General features: G+C 40.3%; 2 protein-coding genes across 2 annotated transcripts in view; both read right to left on the reverse strand.

Annotated features, from left to right (window-relative positions):
• Nucleotides 1-85: 85 nt before the first annotated feature.
• rack1 (receptor for activated C kinase 1) lies at nucleotides 86-4,000 on the reverse strand. Its single transcript, XM_084944617.1, has 8 exons — nucleotides 3,777-4,000; nucleotides 3,138-3,309; nucleotides 1,898-2,045; nucleotides 1,430-1,525; nucleotides 1,145-1,255; nucleotides 738-878; nucleotides 417-527; nucleotides 86-198 (listed from the first exon to the last, which is right to left on the reverse strand). The coding sequence occupies exons 1-8, from the start codon at nucleotides 3,883-3,885 to the stop codon at nucleotides 133-135; spliced, it is 954 nt and encodes a 317-aa protein (XP_084800743.1). The 5' UTR covers nucleotides 3,886-4,000; the 3' UTR covers nucleotides 86-132.
• Nucleotides 4,001-7,854: 3,854 nt separating this feature from the next.
• Nucleotides 7,855-21,892, reverse strand: part of col23a1b (collagen type XXIII alpha 1 chain b) — a 127,661-nt gene continuing 113,623 nt past the window's right edge. The window contains exons 11-30 of the mRNA XM_084944651.1: nucleotides 21,717-21,833; nucleotides 17,977-18,003; nucleotides 17,792-17,818; nucleotides 17,619-17,669; nucleotides 17,471-17,530; nucleotides 17,317-17,361; nucleotides 17,113-17,190; nucleotides 14,951-14,995; nucleotides 14,772-14,816; nucleotides 14,570-14,650; nucleotides 14,425-14,478; nucleotides 13,960-14,034; nucleotides 13,836-13,862; nucleotides 13,688-13,747; nucleotides 13,522-13,593; nucleotides 13,393-13,419; nucleotides 13,216-13,269; nucleotides 12,941-13,027; nucleotides 11,351-11,389; nucleotides 7,855-10,590 (exon numbers count right to left, since the gene is read on the reverse strand). Of these exons, the coding sequence (XP_084800777.1) occupies nucleotides 10,540-10,590; nucleotides 11,351-11,389; nucleotides 12,941-13,027; nucleotides 13,216-13,269; nucleotides 13,393-13,419; nucleotides 13,522-13,593; nucleotides 13,688-13,747; nucleotides 13,836-13,862; nucleotides 13,960-14,034; nucleotides 14,425-14,478; nucleotides 14,570-14,650; nucleotides 14,772-14,816; nucleotides 14,951-14,995; nucleotides 17,113-17,190; nucleotides 17,317-17,361; nucleotides 17,471-17,530; nucleotides 17,619-17,669; nucleotides 17,792-17,818; nucleotides 17,977-18,003; nucleotides 21,717-21,833 (1,122 nt within the window). The 3' untranslated portion in view covers nucleotides 7,855-10,539. The remainder of the gene's footprint in view (nucleotides 10,591-11,350; nucleotides 11,390-12,940; nucleotides 13,028-13,215; nucleotides 13,270-13,392; nucleotides 13,420-13,521; nucleotides 13,594-13,687; nucleotides 13,748-13,835; nucleotides 13,863-13,959; nucleotides 14,035-14,424; nucleotides 14,479-14,569; nucleotides 14,651-14,771; nucleotides 14,817-14,950; nucleotides 14,996-17,112; nucleotides 17,191-17,316; nucleotides 17,362-17,470; nucleotides 17,531-17,618; nucleotides 17,670-17,791; nucleotides 17,819-17,976; nucleotides 18,004-21,716; nucleotides 21,834-21,892) is intronic.

Consider the following 21,892-nt stretch of genomic DNA (forward strand, 5'->3'; position numbering starts at 1 on the left):
TAACTGTGCTATATGAATAAATTTTACTTTAACCAACTTATATGAGAACCACCAATATTATACGTTCAGAGCAAGACGGGACACATTCTTTCCAAACAGTCTTTTATTTAAAGTTGCTTCAACGAGGATTTCTTATCGAGTTCCAATGGTGACCTGCCACACTCTGATCAGGTTGTCAGTGTAGCCAGCAAACAGGGTCTGTAAAGAAACCGAGAACACAAAGTCAACGCTCATCAATTTCTGCCGTTTTATAGTCCGATCATATTCAGATAACTGTTTTTAGTGCCCCTCATATTTGCAGGACTGTCACCAGTAGACATCAGAGGTAAAAGTGAATGGGAATAATCACTGGGGGTAAAACACTAAAAGCACCTCTTCTGACAGTGACACATGCTTAATATATATGTTTTTCTTACCTGTCCATCAGCAGACCATGCCAGGGAAGTACACTGTGGGGGTTCGGCCTTGCTGTTTGTGCTGATCACTTCCTGTCTCAGCTCGTCCACAATGATCTTGCCCTCCAGATCCTACATGAAAAGAAGAACCAAGAGGTGGTGCGATCACTAACAGGTATAAAACAGTGACTGAAGTTATTATTAAACTAACAAACGAGGTTAGAGCTCAGAAACAGCCTCTGGTTTTCATCATAGAATACAGCTGGCATGTTAGGTTACATCACTGCCCTTTACAACTTTAATTTTTAACACACAGACTGATACCAGAGTGTGAAGCCTTACCCAGATCTTAATGCTGGGTCCAGTGGCAGCACAGAGCCAGTAACGGTTGGGGCTGAAGCAAAGGGCGTTGATCACATCACCGCTGTCCAGGGTGTAGAGGTGCTTGCCTTCATTCAGGTCCCACAGCATGGCCTGGCCATCCTAATGTGGAAGACAGAAGACATCCTTCAGTTCAAACATCTTTGTGTAACATTTAAAGCAAACAGTCACTTTTAAAAATCTTCAGCACTAATGATGATCTCTTTAAGGTGCAGGAATCACTCAGTAACAGCCTCTGGTGTCATCAATATTCAAACAGATGCATGTAAAGAATACATCATTGTTGAAACCTGCAGGATTTAATTTACTCCTATTAAGTGGAATAAAAATGATTAAAAAAAAAGACATTCAGTTAAACTCTGCCTTACCTTTCCACCAGATGCACACAGGGAGCCATCAGGAGACACGGTCACTGTGTTCAGGTAGCCAGTGTGACCAATGTGGTTGGTCTTCAGCTTGCAGTTGGCCAGGTTCCACACCTATGAGCAAGGGGCACACTATGTTAGGCCTGCACTGTTAGCGCCATCGTGTCAGCCTATCTGAGCTTTGCTCTCATAAATAATTCTCATCACTGAGTTCAGTTAAGCCATGCGAAAAGTTTTTAAATCACTGAGCAAACCACAAAACACCAAGTTTCCACAAAGGTAACATACCTTAACCATCTTGTCCCAGCCACAGGAGACGATGATGGGGTTGCTGCTGTTGGGGGAGAAGCGAACACAAGACACCCACTCAGTGTGGCCCTCATCCTGCAAAATAAAGAGCTTTGTGAATTCTCAAAGCCAGATTATGAGTTATGCTGGTATTAAAAACATCACGTGATGCTATTTGGTTTGTGCCCTCATCAATAGTTCTCATCAACTAGATCAGGTAATACATGCAAAATTTGTAATAATCATCGAGCAGACAAACCATATAACAAAGTTTTATTATCTGCCAGATCATTTTATCACAATCAGGCAAACAAGGTGGGGAAAATGTAGATGTCAACAATGAAGAGCCATCTAGTTGCTTTACATTAAAGCTAGCAACTTTAACTGTGTTAAGTGTCTCATTCAAAATAATATTAAGGCATTAAGAAGTGGCTGATAGCTGCAGGAGAGCATTAGATGGAAGTTCACCTGGATGGTGTACTTGCAGACTCCAAGAGTGTTCCACAGCTTGATGGTCTTGTCCCGGGAGCCAGACACGATCTGGCGGTTATCAGCAGAGAAAGCCACGCTCAAAACATCCTTTGTGTGTCCAACGAATCGGCGGGTGGTGAGACCACTAGGAAGAAAAATATGCAGGCATTACAGATCAACTAAATTACTGCACACCTTAGCATAACCAATCAATGCATGCCTGCTGCCACTGCATCCAAATACTACTAACGAGTCCAAGGCCTAGACATTAATTTAAGAGCCAGAAAAAAATTACTACACCAGTTTTTCTTGTCTTTGTTTTACAATGCGGACACTGGCACTGAAAAAAATAATAAAAAAAATAAAAATAAAATACAACTCAAGATTTTAAAGCTGTGGATGCACAATCCAGCAAAACTGGACCATCTGCACATTTATTACCATCACTGTTTTCAGCATAGATCTTAGGCAGTGAAATGGTGTGCACACCCAAAAGCCAGCTATTTGAGGCCATTCAAGAAACACCAATGTTGCTGCTCGACTGAGTTTTCAGTGATAAAAAAAATGAAAAATCAAGGAAAACACAACGGCCAGAGGTGAAGAAAAGGACAAACTATGTGGTTTGGGTTCACAAGTAGTCTGTGAAACCACCAAAGAATGCAGCTACACTTACAGTTTCTTCCATAATACTTGCCCTTAATCTGTTAAGCAAAAAAAACCCCTCTTGTTTTCTAACTTTGCTCCCACACAGTAACAAAAATCAGCTAAATTATGTTCAAACTTCCATTTCCCCATGATTTTGTGAGTCCAGTGTGCAAATACAGTAACAGCAGCTGATGGATGTGTGATTTTCTGAGCTCACACTAAGGGTAGAGGATAGGTGATGGGTTTGACAGAACCTATGCCTGTCTGAGTACAGACCTTCTCCCCATTACCTTTGTGGTGGTTCTGTCTACGCGAGGCCGATCAGACTGCTGAAAAGTCAGTGTGACCTGATCTAGACAACTTAGGCTTTGTTGGTATCAGATCTCATCTACTGATGGTATAGAGAACAATTTGATATTCTGAAACTAAGAAAACACTTCATTTGTAAGACTATTTTTGGCATATAACAGATCTGAGAAACTAGCACTAGGCCTCTTCAAACTCAAGTGATTCTTAAAAATCAAATGTCATTTAGAAGACTTGACTTTTCACCTGTACTACTAAACATCTGCCCAAGACTCCCTGCACTTACGTGGTGAGATCCCACAGGCGGAGGGTCCCGTCCCAGGCTCCAGACAGGGCAAACTGTCCATCAGAGGAGATCACAACATCACTCACAAAGTGAGAGTGACCCTTCAGGGAGCGCTGGGGGATACCGTAGTTGGTTTCATCACGGGTCAGTTTCCACATGATGATGGACTTGTCTGAAAAAAAGCAACACGGTTTCATGTCTCAACGTCCAATATTCATTCAGGAAACGAATAATTTAAGCATCAGCATGCATCTATTGCTAGCACTACATGCACACCTGTTAAACTTCGGATCCACGGGCTCAGTCTACGAAGGTTAGGAGGGTTTTGTTGCTAAATAATTACATTTATTCAGGTAACTAAACGTGCTACAACCCTCCTAACAAGTATGGACATCAACGAGTCTGTTACAGATGACGACAGATAGCGCTAGCGAGCTTAGCTAACCTGCTTCTTTCCAGCTAGTTAGGACCTTTTTTATGTAAAAGTTTGAGTCCTCTTTATCTAATATTACGTGGTTACTCATGTTTTATCTGCTCCTTACACATCAGTTTAAGTATCTGCCTCACATTACAGCGGCAGCAGCTAGCTTAATAATGCTATCTGAGCCATGTTGGCGCAACCGGCGGGGGAAGCCTCACCTCGGGACGCCGACAGGATCATATCGGGGTACTGGGGCGTAGTGGCGATCTGGGTGACCCATCCACTGTGCCCCTTCAGGGTCCCCCTCACTGTCATCTGCTCGGTCATTTTGGCGAGGTTCGGTGGTGCCTTTTGCAAGGATGGATTCGGATTTTTCAGAGGTCCGGGAAAACCTAGGTCCTCATCGCATCTAGGCACAGAGGAAAAGGAAGTTCAGACCCGGATGCAAAAACTAAGACGGGGTGAGAGGCCCGCGGAGGATTCTGGGATATGTGAACTTCAGCCCATTACACAGCGACGTGTGTAAAAAGAAACGAAAAGAAAACCTCTATTATACTACCTGTAGTATGTGCTACAGATTATGTTAAATTCATGCTCTCTTTGTACGTCATATTTAGTAAAAGTTTTGATAAAAATGGTCCTCAAAAAGCCCCGAAAACAAACAAACAAACATGTAACACAACAATCATAAAAATGTATCAGGTACGTTTTTCATAATAATAATAATAATAATAATAAATAAAACACAAAACGCAGTTATAGTCATTTTTGTTAATGCTCTCTACCCAAATAGAAATTGAGCTTAATTCATGTAACGTCTAATGCTTACGTACGTACTTTACGTACAACCTATTTTATTGCTCATCAAAGAAGAAGAAGAAGAAGAAGAAGAAAAGGAATTGTTGCCTGGCTCTAAATGCTTTCAATACTTAATATAGTTATGTATTTCCTAATTAGTTTTCATTTTTATTTCATATTGACGTATTGTTTTTAATTCAATTTAGTTTCAGTTTTTTTTTTTTATTGCTTCCAAATGTTTAGTTTAGTTTTTAATAGATTAAGTGTTAGTTGTGGTCTCTTGTTGTATGGAGGACATATGCCAGACGCAAGGTTTAGGAAAATCACTACAGGTATTCAAATAAAAACAAACATTTTTTTTTAAAACAATTAACTCTTTTTAGTTTAGTTTTTGTATTAGCCAGGTCTGTGTTGTATGTTTTTCATGGTATGAAACTATGAGCAGCAGAATTCATTCTTTTTGTATACAGTGTGTGAATTCTTCCACTTCAGTGATTGAATTATGGATTATTTTATTTTGACTTGGATTCTAATCTGTATTTTTCTTCTTCACTTCTTCACTTTATATTGTCATTCAGAATTTTTTTTTACACCCGTTGAGGGTTTTTTTTTTTTTTTAATTGTTCAGACGTGTGTGAAGCTTTGCTTTTAATTATAGCACCCTCTAGGGGCGAAATGCTTTGTCACAGGCGCGGGTATTTAATCCTGAGTGATTGTGTATATGTCAGATGCTCATGACAGACCTAATCAAAGATGTTTGTTTTTTTTAACGGTTTATTTTACCAAAAGACAGAGCTCCTCAGAAACATTTCTTTGATACTCAAATTTCATATCAAAGTGCCTGTTGTCAAAGATTGTAGATAGCAAGAGCTCAGTAATCAGTGAAGTGTACCATATGTAAACATTGGTGTAATCACAACAAATGATCTAATGGTTCAGCTCCATTACAGCATCTCAGAAAATATTTAAAAATGAAATAATCATAGTCTTAGATGATTTGACATAGAAATAACAATTTAACATAACATTTAACATAGAAATAACAATGTCACATCTTTCCATGCTTAAAGTTTTGGTCAGTTTTGTTTAGGTGACAGTGTTTCTGTTGTGGTTAATGCCAACTTCTTTATGTGTAAATATAGTTGTTAACAGTGGGGCAGCACAGTGGCACGGTGGTTAGCACTGTTGCCTTCAATTCTACTATCAGGCCGGGGTCTTTCTGTGTGGAGTTTGCATGTTCTCCCCGTGTTTGCGTGGGTTCTCCCCGGGTACTCCGGCTTCCTCCCACAGTCCAAAGACATGCACTTTGTGGGGATAGGTTAATTGAACAATCTAAATTGCCCATAGGTGTGAATGCGGGAGTGAATGGGAGTGTGACTGGTTGTCTGTCTCTGTGTGTTGGCCCTGCGACAGACTGGCGACCTGTCCAGGGTGTACCCCACCTCTCGCCCTATGACAGCTGGGATAGGCTCCAGCGCCCCCCGCGACCCTGAAAAGGATAAGCGGAAGCGAATGGACAGTGATGGCCTTCTGTCTTGCTTACAGCTAACATTCGATCACTCATATAACTGCTGAAACAGACAAAAAATATCCCACCTCATAAGGTTAATTACTGTTTAAGGTTCATTTGGTTAACAAACTGAAAATCTTTGGTTGTGTCTCTCTCATTTTTTGTCTTGTCTTTAGCCAATGAATTGTAAACCCAATATCTGTTGACTATGACTTTTGTAATGCCTCAAAAGTAAATCCACTTTAAATAAGACTAAGACCTGTGACAATGGAACAGAATAGAAATACTCCCTTTTAGTATTTCTATTCTGTTCCATTTATTTTGTAGACTTTCTAGCTTTGGGCTTTTGGTAAAATCTAATGCAAATATCAATGGGTCCAAAACAATGAATCCTACTGATTTTCACATCCTCAAAGTCCTTCTGCATAGGCACGTGACCAAATACATGAAAAACAAAGTTGTGTTTTGTGTGTACTAATAAACATGAGCCAATTTGAAATGATTATATATATATGTACACACACACATACATACATATATATATATATATATATATATATATATATACATATATATATATATATATATATATATATATATATATATATGATAAAATGCTTGTTAAGATTTCTGAGCTTTACAAATATTTCCTTCTAAACATCAACTTGGTAGCTCGGATGTGTTGTCATTTATCAGTGCTGTCCCCATGCATACAGCCGCTGCTGGTAGGATGATAGAATTAATCCATTTAATTGTTCTTCAAGATTCCTACTGTGTACATTTTTGCTCCTCTGTCCAAATATGTATAAAATGACAAATTAAACTTAACATTTTCTAATATTATTCCTTTAATCTTCTGTCTCTAGGTGTTTGTGTATCCACCCAGCCATCCATTTTCTTTTGCTTATCCAGGGCTGGGTCATGGGGACAGCAGCCTAAGCAGAGAAGCCTACACTTCCCTTTCCCCGGTCACTTCCTCCAGGTTATCCAGGGGAACACCAAGGCATTCCCAGGCCAGCTGAGAGATACAATCTCTCCAGCATGCCCTGGTCGAGTGTTCTGGCACTGGGACAAAAACCGCGTTGTTCCTCCTGTATCTGAGGTTCAACTAGCAGACAGACTCTCCTTTCCAGCACCCTGGCATGGACTTTCACGGGAGGCTGAGTAGTGTGATTCCCCTATAATTGGAGCACAACATTCTTAAGGATGGGAACCACCACTCCGGTCTGCCAATCCAGAGGTCTTCCGTCTTCTGTCTCTAGCTGTTTGTTGCAAATGAATTTCCTGCTAACTAATGTAAAATTTTATTTCATTTATTGATAACTGAAGAATACATTTGAGGAAACAAGAAAACTGCATGGATATGCCACTTAGTTCTTTAGTGCAGTCAGTGCAATTCCAATAACAATTTTATTTATATTTGATATACAACAGTTCCTCAAGAAGCTTTGTATTGCATGGTAGCGGCTCTAAAATATTAGAGAGAAAACCTCAACAATCAGCAGATCCCCTATGAGGAAGCATTTGGTGACCGCGGGAAGGAAGAACTCCCTTTTAACAGGAAGAAACTTCTGGCAGAAATAGGCACAGGGAGGGGCAGTTAAATGCAGTGACCAGTTGCTGTGTGGGTTAAAAATAAGAGAAAAGGAAAGGGTGCACAGAGAGATAAGGAGAAAACAAACTATAGAAGAGAGCACAATTTAATTCAATGACATGCAGTGGTGGCATGTGATGAAGAGAATGGTAAATAGATGCTCAGTGCATCATGGGAACCCCTGCCATAGTAACATAATTAAGGGATGAGTCAAGGTCACTCGATCCATCTCTAAGTATATGATTTTTTTTTTTTTAAAGGAAAGTTTTACTGCTAATCTTAACCTGACCTGATCATTCAGGACTAGAAGGATTCTAAATTCAATGCATGAAGTATAGCACAGATTTGGCTGCACCTCTTAGTTTTAATGTAAAATGAATGAACCAGAACAATATAACATGGATATATTTAATGACAAGCAACCATAGAACTAGAGGGTTTATTTCCATCTACATGTTTAGTTTACCAGATTTTATGTTATACATTTTAGACAATTACAAAAATAGCTTAAATCTTTTACAACCAAATACCCAACCAAAAAAGAGCAAATAAAAACATTCTCACAAAGTTAAGCTAACACTGTGGTAAAAGAGTTGCTAAAACAAACTCTATCCAGACATGGTGCCATTAACTTATTTAGCCATAAAAAAGACACTGATAGAATCTGTGAAAGAAATCAACACACATATGTAATGTGGCAGATAACTACCAGCTTTCCCAATGAAACAAAACCCAAACCTGCGTATTAAACCATTCTACATAACTGCAACCTCAACACACATTTGATCATGATTCCCAAAGAAAGTTCGTTTTAGCTTAATGTCTTTTAGTTTTTTGAGTATGTGTTATTTAAGTTAACATATTTTTCTACTGATACAGAAATTGTTTTGTGTTTTAAGTGATGCAACTTTGCAGGTACAATGTAAAAGACTTCATGCAAAATGATAATAAACAAAAGGTGATATGAGGTTTGTTACAGCTTCTTATCTGAGGCTTAAACAGGAAATATTCTTTTGGAAGAATGCTTAACAAATTTATTAAACTACCACCTGGTGTCAGGTTTATGTCACAGCTGCCCTAAATTAACAGTATTGGTCATTACCAAAATCATTTTCTTATGTTTCTGTACCGGTTAATCCACCAGTATATACAACTACCTATGTAAATAATATTTTTAATACTAAAATATAATTTCTGTTGTTGTCCAGGAATTTTCCAATTTACAGTTTTACCCAAAACAGAAAAAAAAACAGTAATAAAAAGTAAGTATTTCTGGATTAAGATTCCAGATTAGTTTACATACCTTGTACAGAAAAATTTGTTTTAGTGGTTTAGCGTTATGCTCCGTTAATTTCTGACTTCTTAGAGAAGTCCAGTGTGCCAGGTTAAATTTGGATAGAAAAAACATGAATTCAGTTTGTATTTGCCTAATAAACAAACATTATATATATATATTTTTTATATTTTTAAACACATTTTTAAGAGATTTCTAAAATATTTATGATTTTTAATGAAAGGTAGTCTAATAAATTTGTTAATTACTGGATCTGCAGCCTAAACCATACTCGAACATAACGTGAGCCTGGTTATAGGACATTAAGATATTTATAATTACAAGAAAGTCAGCATTACAAATGTACTGTTGTAATATAAAATCCATTTGAAATATTACAGCATTAGCTGAAAATGTTTAGCAGCCTCTGTGGTGATGGGTTAATAGTACTGAAGACAACTAACCAGTGTAACCTGTAGATTGCCAAAAATGATTAACCTGAAAATGTATTTTGCCTTTCAAAAAGATCATTACTGAGTAATAGTAATACTGCATTACAAATATCAATGCATAGACAACTTTAACATCACTTTCCATTAATACGTATATGTTTGCATATATTGATCCTATGCATTATCAGTCCTGTGTATAGTGTCCAAGCCAACGCAGATTACCATTTCACCATTTGTTTTGCAGTTCTTTAAAAGGTGTGCATTTGTGCGTGTCTGTGTTTTATTTGAACAGTACACAAAAGTATTTAAGCACCAATAAATGAGTAAGTCTGAGGAAAATGTATTACAAAAACCACAACAAACTAGTTGAAGTCATCTGACTGCAAAGACTTTAGAACCACTGTGCTGAGATGTTGCTGAATGAAAAAGAAACTACCGCCAAAACAACTGCTGTGTGCATGTTTGATTAAAGGTTTCTTCTTTAGAGCGTTAGTCCTGCATTCCATGACTAATATTGATTCAAAGCTATCTAACAAACAACAAACATTTAAGTCAGCAGCAAGGACTTCTACTGTTGTCCAGGAAAGACTGGCAGCAGTAATTAAACATCTTTTCCTTTCTTTCTGTGACTAAAATATAACAATCAGTCAAAACGCATCAAGATTGGCAATCAATTGTCAAGCAACTGAAACACTGGTTTATCATGAATACTGTTAATGGTTCCTTCAAATCTGATCTTAAAGTTTCACTACCTAGTCATCTCACAATCATGGTAATGCACAGGAATGCAAAAATGAGACTGGCGATAGGTAAAAATATACCATAATAAAACAAAACGGCACAAGTCATCATAAACGTGAGCCGTAAAAAAGTGGACTAACGTTTCTGAGTGGCTTGTTCATTTAAAAAAATGCTTATTGTATGTAAAAATCAATGCACTTTGAGGTTTCAATGAGGGACCACAAGTCATACAAGCTGATAGCATGTTATACAAAACTGTTATGATCATGCATTAGTGAAAACTTACTTACTGACTTAAGATTAATTTAAGAGATCACCATAACATGTTCAAACTATCTGCACAGAAAGTCCTTCCTTATGTGCCAGTGACATCATTGACTCTCAGAAAACCTCAAGCCTTTACAAAAAATCAGAAGCAGGTTCATCTTTCCCTCTGAGGTGAATGTGGAAACGCAGTGTTTGCGTCCTCTTGGAGAGATTCCATGTCGGAGGATGTGAGAGTTCGGTTTGACACAGGGGCATTACATGGCCGGCTCTGCTGCAAAAAGCAAATCAGCCCCTTGTGATTTCTGCGTGTCTACGTGTCCTTACTCCAACCGGGCCCCGCACCGTTTCAGGGCTGAGAGAGACGCTTGCGTTTGAGCTTCTGCCTTGCCATTTCCTCCTTTCAAAACAAAAACAGAGAGAGGACAAGAGAGTACTGACAACACACTCTTGCATCCGCCGCGAAACAACGTCCATCTCTCCAAGCATCCATCCATCCTGTGAGAATGGACGAGTGCGCACACGACAATCAGGCAACAAGGCAGGCTTTGTTAGTTAGGCACTCCTCTACTCCAACAATGGCATCTGGACTGTCCTCTAAACTAAGAGTCTCACGGCCACGTCACGTCAGTCTCTTCAAAAGCACGGCTGCTTACACAACAACAACACCGGATCTCGAGTTTAAACATTTTTTTTTAATACTGTAGACCCAAATATGTCCTTGTTCTCAAAGTCTCAATATATTATATAATAGGATTTTATAAAAAAGGAAAAAAGGGAGTGGGGTTGTTGGCATAGTATTCTGTTGCAATATATACCACATCAATATGTACAGATTCCATGCTGCTGGTTAGTAATCACTGCAAAAGAAGAAAAAATAGACTGATTAGTGCGGAAGAATTAAAATGAGCAAATAACTACTGCATTCAGATATTCATGCTCTGCAATTACAAAATCGCACACAGACTGTAATATACTTACAAAATGCTCCTGTGTCAAATAAGCCAACAAATATGAATTCAATTGAATAATACTAAGCATGTTTTGACTTTGTTAGCCATTCCCCCAGAGCACTCTCTGCTGTATCGAAATCATTTGGAAATGATTTCATAAGTTAATAAAATGATTAAAAAAAACATGTTCGAAATTTTAACACTCACCTTGTGCCAGCAGCCCGGTATGGGTAGCCCGTCACGTCCCTGCAAGGTGAAAACAGAAGTTAAAAAAAGCGTGAAAATGTCCAGTGATGCATGCTTCCCCGCATCTGAAGAATTTGCACGCTGCTGATTTTAATGTCGGTTGGTGTGCCTTCACGGTCAGCCGTGTTATATTAAAAATCAAATTTTACTTTTGTTTTGATTTTAAGTCATATGTTACTCTAATAAATCCAGATTTCTAAGTACCACATTACTTTTATTATCACATTTAAAATGAACATTTAGATATTTGGAGAAATACTTGGATAACACGATGGTCGATCTGTTAAATAAGAGGTACAGTCAGCAGTCCAGTTAACTTAGCTTCGCTTTGGATAGGTGCACTATCTTGACAGAAGTACTGGGACACACCTCTTTATCTCTGAAAAGATGTGTGATAAAATGCACCTATCCATGCAATCTGCTTTTAGAAATATTTGGTCATTGCAAAGAGCTTGCTGAGTAGGATGCCGCAGTCAGTTCATCCAATGTCTTCATCAACTATAAATGGTATTATTGTAAAGTGGTATTATTTAGGAACTATGACAACTTGACCAGAAAGTGTCAGACCATATAAAGTTAGTTACTGAGTGCTGTGCTGCATAGCACATAAAAGTTTCCTCAGTAAGTGCAGAGCTCCAATCCTCTGGCATTAACATCAGCACAGAAACTGTGCACCAGGAACTTCCTGCCATGGGTTTCCATGGCCATATAGTGTATATGCTAGATGTTTCCTTCTATTACTAGTCTCCAAGCAAAACGATGCCAACCAGCTACAGAACTGTACCATGTCTCATATGTAACTCGTTGTCAGCATTTACCAAATGTCTGTCTGTGGCTCTGATTTTGCACGATCCTTCATACTGATGAAACTATTAATTACTATTATTTTCTTGATTACACCTGCTTTTTCCTCTTCTGTTTTCTTCTTTGCAATCAAGTATAAGTAGTTCTGCATTTCTGGAACTTGGCATTGTGTGTATATTTCACAAATTCATAGCAAGCTCTACGTTTTTTGGCTTGATCGGGCCTAGACAGTTTTGCTGTTTATTATCTGTGAACGCCTTTCTTTATTATTATTATTATTATTAAGCCAGACCCACATGAACAATATGTTGGTAAATATCAGTGTATATGTTTCAGAGTTGGGACCAAATGGAACCCCCCCCCCTCCAAAAGACCAAAATTTAAAGAAGCGTTTAAACAGTCAATAACAGCATCAGTTACAGTGATCGGAGAGAAGTGGGGAAAAGAAACAAAGATACTGTACCAGAGGACAGGGGCCCTCAGGGCCAGAAGGAGGAAGAGGAGGAGTTGCAGGAGAAGAAACCGCTGCCTTCACAGACTGCTCTTTAGACTCATCGCACCCCTGTTAGCAGGAGCCGATTAGACATTTAAAGTATAGAAGAACAAGTTCAGAAAAGCAGTTAAAGGGTGAAACAGAGATAAGATATATGCTAATTGTTTTTAAACTAAAAAGCTAGAGGAAAGTGGGAGTAAGCAAATCAGCATTGCTGCAAAGCCTTTGTGTGTACATGTGTGGAGGAGACATACCACAGGACAAGGCTGGTCCAGACCCGGAGGACCTTGTTCACCCTTCTGGCCCTTTAGACCTCTCTTCCCTACTGTTCCTCTGTCACCCTGGGAGTGATGAGGACAACAGTTAAACAAATTCATACACTTATCACATGCAGCTAATGAAGACAGCCCATTCATACACTGGAAATAGTTTAAGCAGTTTAAGTCAGTCATTATTGTTGCTATGTTAAAAAACTGAAGGAAGAAGATGCGATAAGCTGGAGGAGAACTGAGGATCTGTTTGGACTTACCTTGTCTCCTTTTTCGCCTCGATCACCTTTTTCTCCCCTCAGGCCTGGAAAACCCTGGATACAAAACCACAATCCATAAGGGAACTTATTACCCAATATATGTTAGACTTTATTTAAACTGAAGATACTATGATAAAAAATGTCAACATGTATAGTTCTTCTTAGTAAGAAACTCACATCTAGCCCAGGCTCTCCTAGTCTTCCCTGCAAATACACATTGAGAAAGATTTTTTTTAAAATAATGAATAAACCAGCAACGAACAACAGATCTATTAAACACTTTTATGGAGGTTGTTGTGTCCTTACTTTCTCTCCCTTGGCACCAGGAAGGCCCACTAAGCCCGGAGACCCAGGTGGACCTTGGAGGCCATCTGATCCCTGCAGTAAAAGCACACATTCATCACGGCATCATGTCCAGTTCTTGAGCCACGACCAACACGTTAGAATAATAATAAAGCCCATTATCACTTACTCTGGATCCAGGAGGACCACTGTCTCCCTTCTCTCCCTTTATCCCCACTCCTGGTTCACCCTGCATTACAGCAAAGCCACACTGAGTACAAGACAATGCATCATACAGCTGCCATCAGCCTCCATCACATACAGATAAACGAGCTTACCTTAGGACCAGGCATTCCATGCAGCCCCTGTAGGACATTGTGTGATGTGAGTCTTTGCAAACTACAGACCTGACTGGACTTGTTTTTATCTGAAATGATATAAAGTTATGCTGCAGGTACTCACCATGGATCCAGGGTGCCCAGGTATTCCCGGTGGACCTGGTGGGCCAGGTGGGCCTGGCTGGGAAATCATCTGAACCTTTAGCACCAATGAAAAAGTGGAAACAAGAGGAGAAGCATATAAATTAAGTGCAAAAAGTGGTCAAGAGCCACTGTTTAGTTTCTCAGCTAAATTCAAAACTTACTTCCTCAAAGTAACCAGAGAATTTCAGACTGTTTCATGTGTTTACTTCTTTAGATTCTCACTCATTTCCAAAATGAAAATCAATTGGGAAAAACCTAAAACTAGAGTAAAATCTACATCAATGAGTGTGAACATTATTCAGTTCTTTAAAGCAACGAAGCAGATGGTTCAAAACATGCAAATAACAAATAAATAACAATATATTTCCCTTTAAACTGTCTGTTTGGAGGTGCAGCAATCTGTAATGAACTTCAGAGGATTCATGTATTTCATACTCATACTAACCAAGTTGTCATCTAGTCTGCAGTCGCCTTTTTCTCCTTTCTGTCCATCCATACCCTGAGCCACAAAGAGCAGGATTAACTTTCAGCTGTTTTTAAAGTTGTCACCATTGTGTTATTACCGAAATAGAGTCACTGTCGCTACTTACAGTAGGCCCTGAGAGACCCATCTCGCCTTTCTCTCCTCTCATGCCGGGAGGTCCCGTCTCACCCATGTCACCTTTGGGTCCCTGGAGATGAAGAAGAGATTAATAAGGCAGATGATGCTAAACGTCCCACTGACTACTATATGAAGTAGTGAAAAAAAAGGAGCATGCGTCTGGGTGTAATATACTCTCTTTGTCGCTTTACCTTCTCCCCGTCAACTCCTGCTGGTCCAGGTAACCCGAGCTCACCCTGATGCAGAACAAAAAGAGGGAAGATGCACTCGGTGGACTAATATATCTGACTTTGTCTACAAAATCAGGCTTAGCATGTTTTGGGTATTTATCAAACAAGAAATATCAGCCAATCACAGCTGTATGGCTTACCTTTTCCCCTGCAGGTCCTGGAGGTCCTGGTGGTCCAGGTGGCCCCTGGAGAAAAACAGGCAGAATAAAAGAAATGAGCACAAAGCTTTGTTGCGTGACCTGTGTTAGACTAAATTAATCTAGCAGCAACTGATTTTCTGGTTTAGCTGATTACAGCTAGTCACCGACTTTGTGTGTCACTTGCTGCCGGGCTGGCGTGCTAACAACAGCTGCCTCTCTTGGTGGATAAAATTGCTCGTGCGAGCTGTGAGACCAAACTCAAACAGATCAAACCAAGACCTGAAAGCAGCTATAAAGCTGTGGGGAGCTAAGGAGGTCTTTCTCTTACAAATAGTCATATGCATCATATAAAAATATGACACTAAAATGGCTTTAATTAGAGCTGCAATTTTCAGAGAGTCCCTTAGACATCTTCTGCATTTTTTATCCGCTCACTCTCACACTGTTTATTACAGTGAGGCTGGTAACTCATTATAAAAAGGCCCAAATCGTGAACACAAAACGCTATAATTCACAATGTGGGCCTGACAGTAAACAAGTCCAAAACCTTCCTTCATTCCTTTTTGCTGATCACAACCAACTTGAAGCAATTTTTATCTTACAGAGATTGTAAAAGAGCTCTGAATGTGGTCTGTGCTACACAATAGCCTGGCACGGCTCTCTGTGATTGTCTGAATGATGGGACTGCTGGAGAAAACATTCATGTGACTTTATGTAACCCTAATGATGAATGAAGAATGGCGTGCATATATGTAATAGGCCATATTCTTCCCATGCAGCTCCGCCATTATGCTATGAGTGATAGCTCTTGTAAATCACTCCACTTAATCTTTATATTCACAATGCTACACTTGTTATTCCTCCTTGTAAAGGCTCCGGTCATCTTGAAGCAATAAAAAGGAAAAAAGCCAAGTCGCCTCCCAGAGGTGTACGATTCATTTTCCAGTTCCTAACTTGTTGTTCGTTCTCAGCTTTTAAAGCCATGGAAACTGATGTTTACAAGCAACTATTTGATCACAGACACTCCATCACTGGAAAGTGAATGCTATTCATCTGCAAAATGACTGACAGTGACAAACAACCCATCTTAGCATTGTTTTAAACCAAATTCATCATCACCTAACATTTCACAACAAGCACATGAAACGCTTTTCACACAAACAAGCGATAAACTCACAAGGTAGGTGGCCAGTGAGCGCTACCTGCTCCGTGGAGCCCTGCGTGTGAATTTGTGCCAACTAATTCGCAATGGCAAATAGCTTCCGATAAGATTTCGGGTCCATGCTTTCACCAATCCCTTTGCAACATTCTTATATTGCTTGTATTGATTGTTGCATGCAGGAGCTCAGCTCCAGGGGGACCTGGTTCATAATTGTTTTAAATCAAATGCATGCTCCACTTCTCAGAGAGCCATCTGCCAGTAGCATGTACTGCGGTGTACAGCGGGATCAAAGAAGCTTGTGTCTGAAGAGAGTGATGTGAGACTGTGTTGACAGTGAGGCGCTCCCTTCTCTATGTGCTAGCACAAAGTAAAACACACCATGCTGCCCTGTAGCAGGTTTCAAACACATACTTTACACATACATGCCATAAAAACACAGAAGGCTTTTGATTTTTCTGCATAATTAATCAAAGCTCTTTAGGCTGCATGTCATCTGATAGCACAGCTGTGCTTTATTTGTAAGGGCTGTGCTTTTTTTATGTCCCAAACAAATACACAAGAGACTCTGGAAAACTGGGACACTCAGTAATGCTCTTTAGATGTGGCCCCTAGAGTGACATCCAATACATATGAAGTCCAACACTCTTTGTTGAGGGCATCTACAAACACAAACAAAACCCATTAGCAAGAGAAAGCGGGCGATGCAGTAAATACACAAGAGATGCTTAGATGCAAATCTGTGCATTGGTGTTAGTTACTGGTCACACCGCCAAAAACATGCAGCAACAGCAGCAGCAGATTACCGAAACACTGATGGTGTTGATGGCCTGTCGAGGAGAAATGGCGACATGTTCAGTTTTTGGTTTCTTTTTACCACACTGCCAGCTCTGGTGTTATTTACTTGTTTTGAAAAGCTCTGCCTCAATCCTTATGTGGAATTCAGTCATAAGCGGCTGAATGAATCAGGTGTCGCTGACACCGACACTTGAATATGACTCACCTGCAAAGCATCTAGAAGCTTCCCATTGAAGTCGATGATGTCTGAAGCACCCGGGGTGCCCTTCTCACCAGGAAAACCCTGAGGCAGAAAAAATAATAATGTAGGAATATTTTATATAAATGTATATAAATGTAGAGATGCATAGATGGCTCAGCATAATAGCAGAAGGACAGAGTTGGCCCTTAAGCATAACAAATAACATACCATGGCTCCCTGCAGTCCTTGCTCTCCTCTTTCTCCTTTGTCACCCTGTTTGCACCATGAACACCATATTATGGTAAAACTCTTTCATAGCATAATTGTTAGCATTATTATTGATCATTATTATTTCAAAAACAATTTCAGATATGTTTCTTACCTTTAATCCTGGAAGTCCATCCATGCCTCGCTCTCCTTTTTCTGCACTCCCAGGCTCGCCCTGTTTAAATGCACATCAAAGGTTAGAAACATACTTAAAATCATCCATGTCAGAGACATGAGAGTGGTAGAGTAAAGCTCGGCTTTACCTTTTCCCCCGGGGGACCCTGTTGTGGATAACCAGGCTGCCCATCTTCTCCCTAGCAATTCAAAACAGCCATTAAATGCAGAGAGAGCTATATATCTGGCTATATTAAAACAGCTTTTGAGCCCTTTGATGGCAACACTTCAGTTAAGATCAATAGTTTGTTAGCAGTCTTACCGGCTTCCCAGGCAGTCCCTGTGGCCCCTGAGGTGGAAATATATTAAAAAAATAAATTATGAATTTTTCAGACAGTCAAATTATTCCAACTAAAAAGACTCCAACAGCAAAAGCCAAATTGCTTCAGCTGTAAACCAAACAAAATGCGAAACAAACTCTTAAAGCTTAGTGTGAACTCTGCTCACCTCAGCTCCATCGCGACCAGGAAAACCCTGAAAGGACAGAGGAGACATTTAACGAGGTGAATCTACTTCAGGAACATGAACCTTTTTGGCCACTAGATGTCACTTTTCAATAAGGCATTCAAGGCAGTCTGTAGACTTCAGCTCCTTCAGCACGAGCTGGACTGTTTAGAGAATAATTACAGGAAATGGATGAATGATGAGCAGAGAAAAATAACAAAGACAGATGCTTCAATACAGGCCACAACTGGTTACCTAATGCATGGATAAGCAGGAAAATTCTGAAAATTATGCTCTTTTGGCCTTTCCAACAGCCAGATGTAAACCCAACTTCGGTCTAACTTGTTGGACAGCGGTGTTCCCGTGTCAGCAGTGATGATCAATCTTATGGCGTGTCGACCTCCCCAAAAAGGGTTCAAGAGACTTGCAAAATGCCCCTTAAGAATGCATTAAGAGAGTTTTCTTTCTTTGCTTTGACACCCATTCATACAAAAGAAGACTAAACAAGTTTTATTCTGTTTGCAGTTGGATTTGAATTTGAAGCCTTCAAACTGAAGCCTGTGTTTGATGAGCGTTAAGCCAGTGAGCACAAACTTCTGTCCATCAATGAGCTAACATATTTTTTATTTAGCTAAAAAGATCTTTTTTAGCGACTGTCTGCGAGAGCCAGGTGGAAGCAGCTAAACATCTGCTATGAAGTCATTCATGGCGGAGACAGCTTAGAGGGCTCTTGTGCAAGAGCCTCTCTCCATTGCTTCCTCACACACAGATACACACACTACTATCAAGTAGTTGTGTTTACTTGATCGGCCAGTGGACCCTAATAAATGCACGATATAAATTGAAGGTTGTTAGCCTTCCATTCAGTAATATGCAGAAGCTGATTAGATATTCTCCAGCTGGCCAGCGTGCAAAAAGTGTCATCGCGATCCTACCTACTGCTTTCTGGACCTGTTTTACTTTCATCTTTTTGGCACTGCTCTTTCTTTCTCATCATATTTCCTTAACAACATCTATCCATCCATACATTCATCAATCCACCCGAACCGACCAATTGCCAATTAACTTGACAATTATCCTGTGGGAAGCCATGCAGGCAGAACATGTAGACCCTGCTGATTGGAAGGTTAAAACCCAGTACCTTCTTATTTTAAGGTGACAGAGCTACCCGACAGCATGAGACATTTCATTCTATATAACAGAAAACGATGGAGGTTTCAGTACACCAGGGCTGGCAGTCTCGCTCACTTTCTCCCGCTCGGCCCTCTTAGACATCTGCCCACAACATGGAGTGGCTCTCTGCAGGCCTCTGTGCTTTGTTTTGCTGTTTTGGGGTTTTGCAACTCCTTTAATCAACTTGAAGAGCACATTTGCAATCGACTAGGTTACAGGATGGGCCCCCTTTTCTCTTCGACCCGTCTGTTTTTTGTCATTTTCTGAGCTGCGCTGGCTTTCCCTGCTGTTGGTTCAGCAGTTCTCAAGTGACCCACACCGAAACCAACATTTTTCACTTGAATCCCTTGCTGTTCTCTTGTGCCAGTTGAGGGTAACAGCGCATTCATTCCTACACTTGAATAAACAAAAATTACCTTCATAGTCTCCTTCTCTTCAATTCAATAACCACAGCTGCAAGTTTTGCTGCATCTGAACTAGACCCTGGGAAGCAAAAAGTTAATTTTAAGAAACGAAAACGGCCACAGGCGAGGAGTGTACTATTGTTTGGTGAGACCGGCAAACTGCCCATGAACTCACCACAGTGCCATATCAGTTTCAGCGTGCACAGCAACACAGTTGTGGTAGGAGGGTGGGAGAATGTGGATTTGGAAAGGGGGGGTGTTGGAGAACTTTGTGGCCGCTAACTTACACAAAACAGATGAGGCCAGGAGTAGACTTGCTATTCTGGGACTTCTTTAGGTGAGCCACAGCATGCTGGCAAATCCCAGAAAAATGAGAATAGGGGTCCATTGCCATTTGCTGTGTACACCCTTGCCCCTTATGGAGCTACGCAGTTTGCAATCTGTCACAGTGTTGTGGGACTAATAAAGGTTATCTTATCTTATCTTATCTTAAAGAGTATGATGGGAGTAACAAAGCCACTGATGACTGAGGTGTTCTAAGTGGCTGCAATGCTTGTGGTGTAACCTTAGTTTGACAGCCAGAAGGGATGGAGTAAGAGGAGATCTACAGTGGGGGTGGGAGGGCATTGTTTTGTTGAGTCAGTGTGGATTTGGCTCTTGTACAATACTGTGCAAAAGTCTTGAATCATCCATCATTTCTTCATATTTTACAAGGAAAATGGGAAATACGTGCAGTGATTTATTGAAACTTCAGCAAACACATGGAAATACTGACTTAAATACAAGCCCGAAAGTCAATATTTGGTATCACCACCTTTATTCTTCACACACCCTGAACTCTCTTAGGCAGATTTCTTGTCATTTCTTTAAGCAGTCTTCAGGAATAGTTCTTCAGGCTTCTTGGAGAACTTTTGTTCTGTTTTCTGTCAAGATGAGCCTACACTGCTTCGATACTGCTGAGGTCTGGGCTCTGAAGAGGCCAATCCACTGTTTGTTTTTCTATCCAGGTATGCTTTTACCGGGCGATCGTGGCTCAAGAGTTGGGAGTTCGCCTTGTAATCGGAAGGTTGCTGGTTCGAGCCCCTGCTTGGACAGTCTCGGTCGTTGTGTCCTTGGTGAAGTGGGCAAGACACTTCACCCGTTGGTGGTGGTCAGAGGGCCCGGTGGTGCCAGTGTTCGGCAGCCTCGCCTCTGTCAGTGCGCCCCAGGGTGGCTGTGGCTACAATGTAGCTTGCCATCACCAGTGTGTGAATGTGTGGATGACTGAATGTGTAAAGCGCTTTGGGGTCCTTAGGGACTAAGTAAAGCACTATACAAATAGAGGCCATTTACTGCGTTTGCAGTGTGTTTGGAATCTTTGTCATGCTGACAAATGAAGCCATTGCCAGTCAGAAGCTTTTCAGGTTTTTTATTGCATGGAGGATCAAAATCTGACTGTACTTTGCATTGTTCATAATGCCGTCTGTTTTGATGAAATCCTCAACACCGCTGGCTTAATTGCAGCTCCGCTGTGTTTTACAGATGGCTGTAAACACTCACTGTTGTTCCTCTCTGCTGACCTCCTCCGTACATACTGACGATGATATGAACCAAAAATGTCAAACTTGGACTCATCACTCTATACGACATGTTGCCATTTATTTTCAATTAAGTTCTTGTATAATTTACCTCAGCCTTTTTAACTGTTTTTCTTTCTTAAGAATGGCTTACCGACAGCCACCATTCGACTGAGACAGTCTTCAGTGAATGGCTAGATGCGTCTCTCAGGTCCTGTGCCAGGTTTGCTGGATTTTTTCCATTTCTTTTAGATACGTTTTTTAGGCCTGTCACTTCTTCTTTTGCCTCAAAATTTTCAAGAACACACCGCACACCATGCTGGGATATGCCAAGTTTTTAGCTAAGAGCTCTTTATAAATCACCTTGTTAGTGCAATTTTAGAAATTTGAACAAATGGTGTTTTTTTTATCGGTCAGGTAAAAGGCCTGCATTGAAAATAACTGAAAAAGCAGTCGACAGAAGAACTTTGAAAGACCTACAGACAGCCTGGAGAACTATTGCTCGAGACCACTTTGAAAAATAACAAGAAAGTCTGGCTCCTTAGAAGCCAAATGTAAAGAAACGATGGCTAGCTCAAGAAGAGGGGTAGAGATAAAAAGATGCTCTTACTGGCTCTCCGGGAAGACCACGAGGTCCATCTTTTCCAGTGTTCCCAGGGGGGCCACGGGGACCTGGAGGACCTGGGGGACCGGGAGGACCAGCAGGTCCAGCCTGACCCTGATCACCCTGATAAAAAACAAGAAGAGAAAAAAATGCAAAAATAAACTACCAACTACAAACTTGTA

This window comes from Perissodus microlepis, chromosome 2 (assembly GCF_051167445.1).
Source record: "Perissodus microlepis isolate ML-2025 ecotype Zambia chromosome 2, ASM5116744v1, whole genome shotgun sequence".
In the NCBI taxonomy this organism is placed as follows: domain Eukaryota; kingdom Metazoa; phylum Chordata; class Actinopteri; order Cichliformes; family Cichlidae; genus Perissodus; species Perissodus microlepis.